Consider the following 1,271-nt stretch of genomic DNA (forward strand, 5'->3'; position numbering starts at 1 on the left):
GCAGCAGCCGCCTTGCCATGTTGGCTTCGAGATGCAAATGCGCTGTGTCTCCCGGCGGGCAGACATCATCCGGAAAGCGAAGCTCAAGCCGGGGTGCCTCAAACTCCTCAACCTGCCGGCCAATAACACAATGAACTGCAACCTGCAGCAGCCACTGCTTGCTTACATCACTGTCATCACTTATTCCTCATGCAGCCCCTGCTCCTGGGAATATTCATGAAGCGATACCATTCTATTGGGTTGCCATAGGAGCGACTACTGCACACAGGCTCTGCCTACCTGAGCCAGCACCCGGGCTTCTTAAAAGGGCAACGCCTGGCTGCCAAGGGTGTGTGTGGCTGAACGGGCGCCGCAACGCCGCTGCTGCTGCTGCTGCCGCCGGGCTGCAAGGACTGCGTTGCCCTGGCGCTGCGGAACTCCTGCCGCTGAGCAAAAGTCACCCGCGGCTCGGCTTTAGCCGACAGTGCCAGGCTTAATGCCATCCTTGGTTTGAAAAAAATTACCGGGCGAATTTAAAAATAGCAGCATCGCAAACATAAAACAAAAAAAACAGGAGCAAGAAGATTCCTTTTTCTCTTAGATGCTGATGATCCTTTCTCCTTCTGGAGTGTGGCTGCTTTGTGCAGGTTTGCTTGTGAAGACACAGGGGGTTTTGTGGGAAGGGGCAAATCCAAATCTAAAGGAAAAACAGGTTCACCTTGAAAATCTCACTTGCATGCAAAGCAGGGGCTTGGGGAGTGCCTGTCTTTTCTAGCAGAAGTTTGCCTGCTGGGAAACACGTTGTGTTTTGTACCTGTCTGCAAACCACCAAAGGTTTGGAAGGTTTCTTTTTCCTTTGCTGCCTTGCTTCCCCGTTAGACATACAAAACGTTACTATTTCTCTCCTGCGGGGTTGGATCTGTAGAAGTCATTCAAAAAAAAGCAAGCTGCATCTCAAAGAGCTCCCCTACTGGATTGAGGGAGGCTGGACTGGGATGGCGAAGGAGGAGTGTGTGGGATGCATGGGCTCTCCCTACGACAGGGGGAAACCCACTTCCCAGTGGGCACCTGAGTCAGCACTTTCTGTGGCTCACTCTCGACTAGCGTGCCTCCCGGGAGGTTGGTCCTGGCAAAAAGAACAGGTCTGGATGGGAATCCTCCTTCCTTGTGCTGCTGGCTACAATGCACCTCGTATAATAGAGGCCAAAGCAGTGGAAAAAGGCTAAAATCAGGCTCTTCCCTACTTCTTGTTCTTTGAGAGTTTTTCTGGAGAAAAGGGGGAAGAGAGGTGG

The 1,271-nt window shown here is 52.2% G+C and overlaps 1 protein-coding gene across 1 annotated transcript in view; it reads right to left on the reverse strand.

The window, feature by feature from the left end:
* Positions 1-482, reverse strand: part of LOC104083328 (potassium/sodium hyperpolarization-activated cyclic nucleotide-gated channel 4-like) — a gene marked incomplete at its 3' end in the record, with an annotated part of 71,816 nt that extends 71,334 nt beyond the window's left edge. Inside the window, exon 1 of the mRNA XM_009586774.1 lies at positions 280-482. Coding sequence (XP_009585069.1) covers positions 280-482 — 203 coding nt within the window. The remainder of the gene's footprint in view (positions 1-279) is intronic.
* Between the last annotated feature and the right edge of the window lie 789 nt (positions 483-1,271).

Source organism: Fulmarus glacialis, unplaced genomic scaffold (assembly GCF_000690835.1).
Source record: "Fulmarus glacialis isolate BGI_N327 unplaced genomic scaffold, ASM69083v1 scaffold40111, whole genome shotgun sequence".
Lineage (NCBI taxonomy): Eukaryota > Metazoa > Chordata > Aves > Procellariiformes > Procellariidae > Fulmarus > Fulmarus glacialis.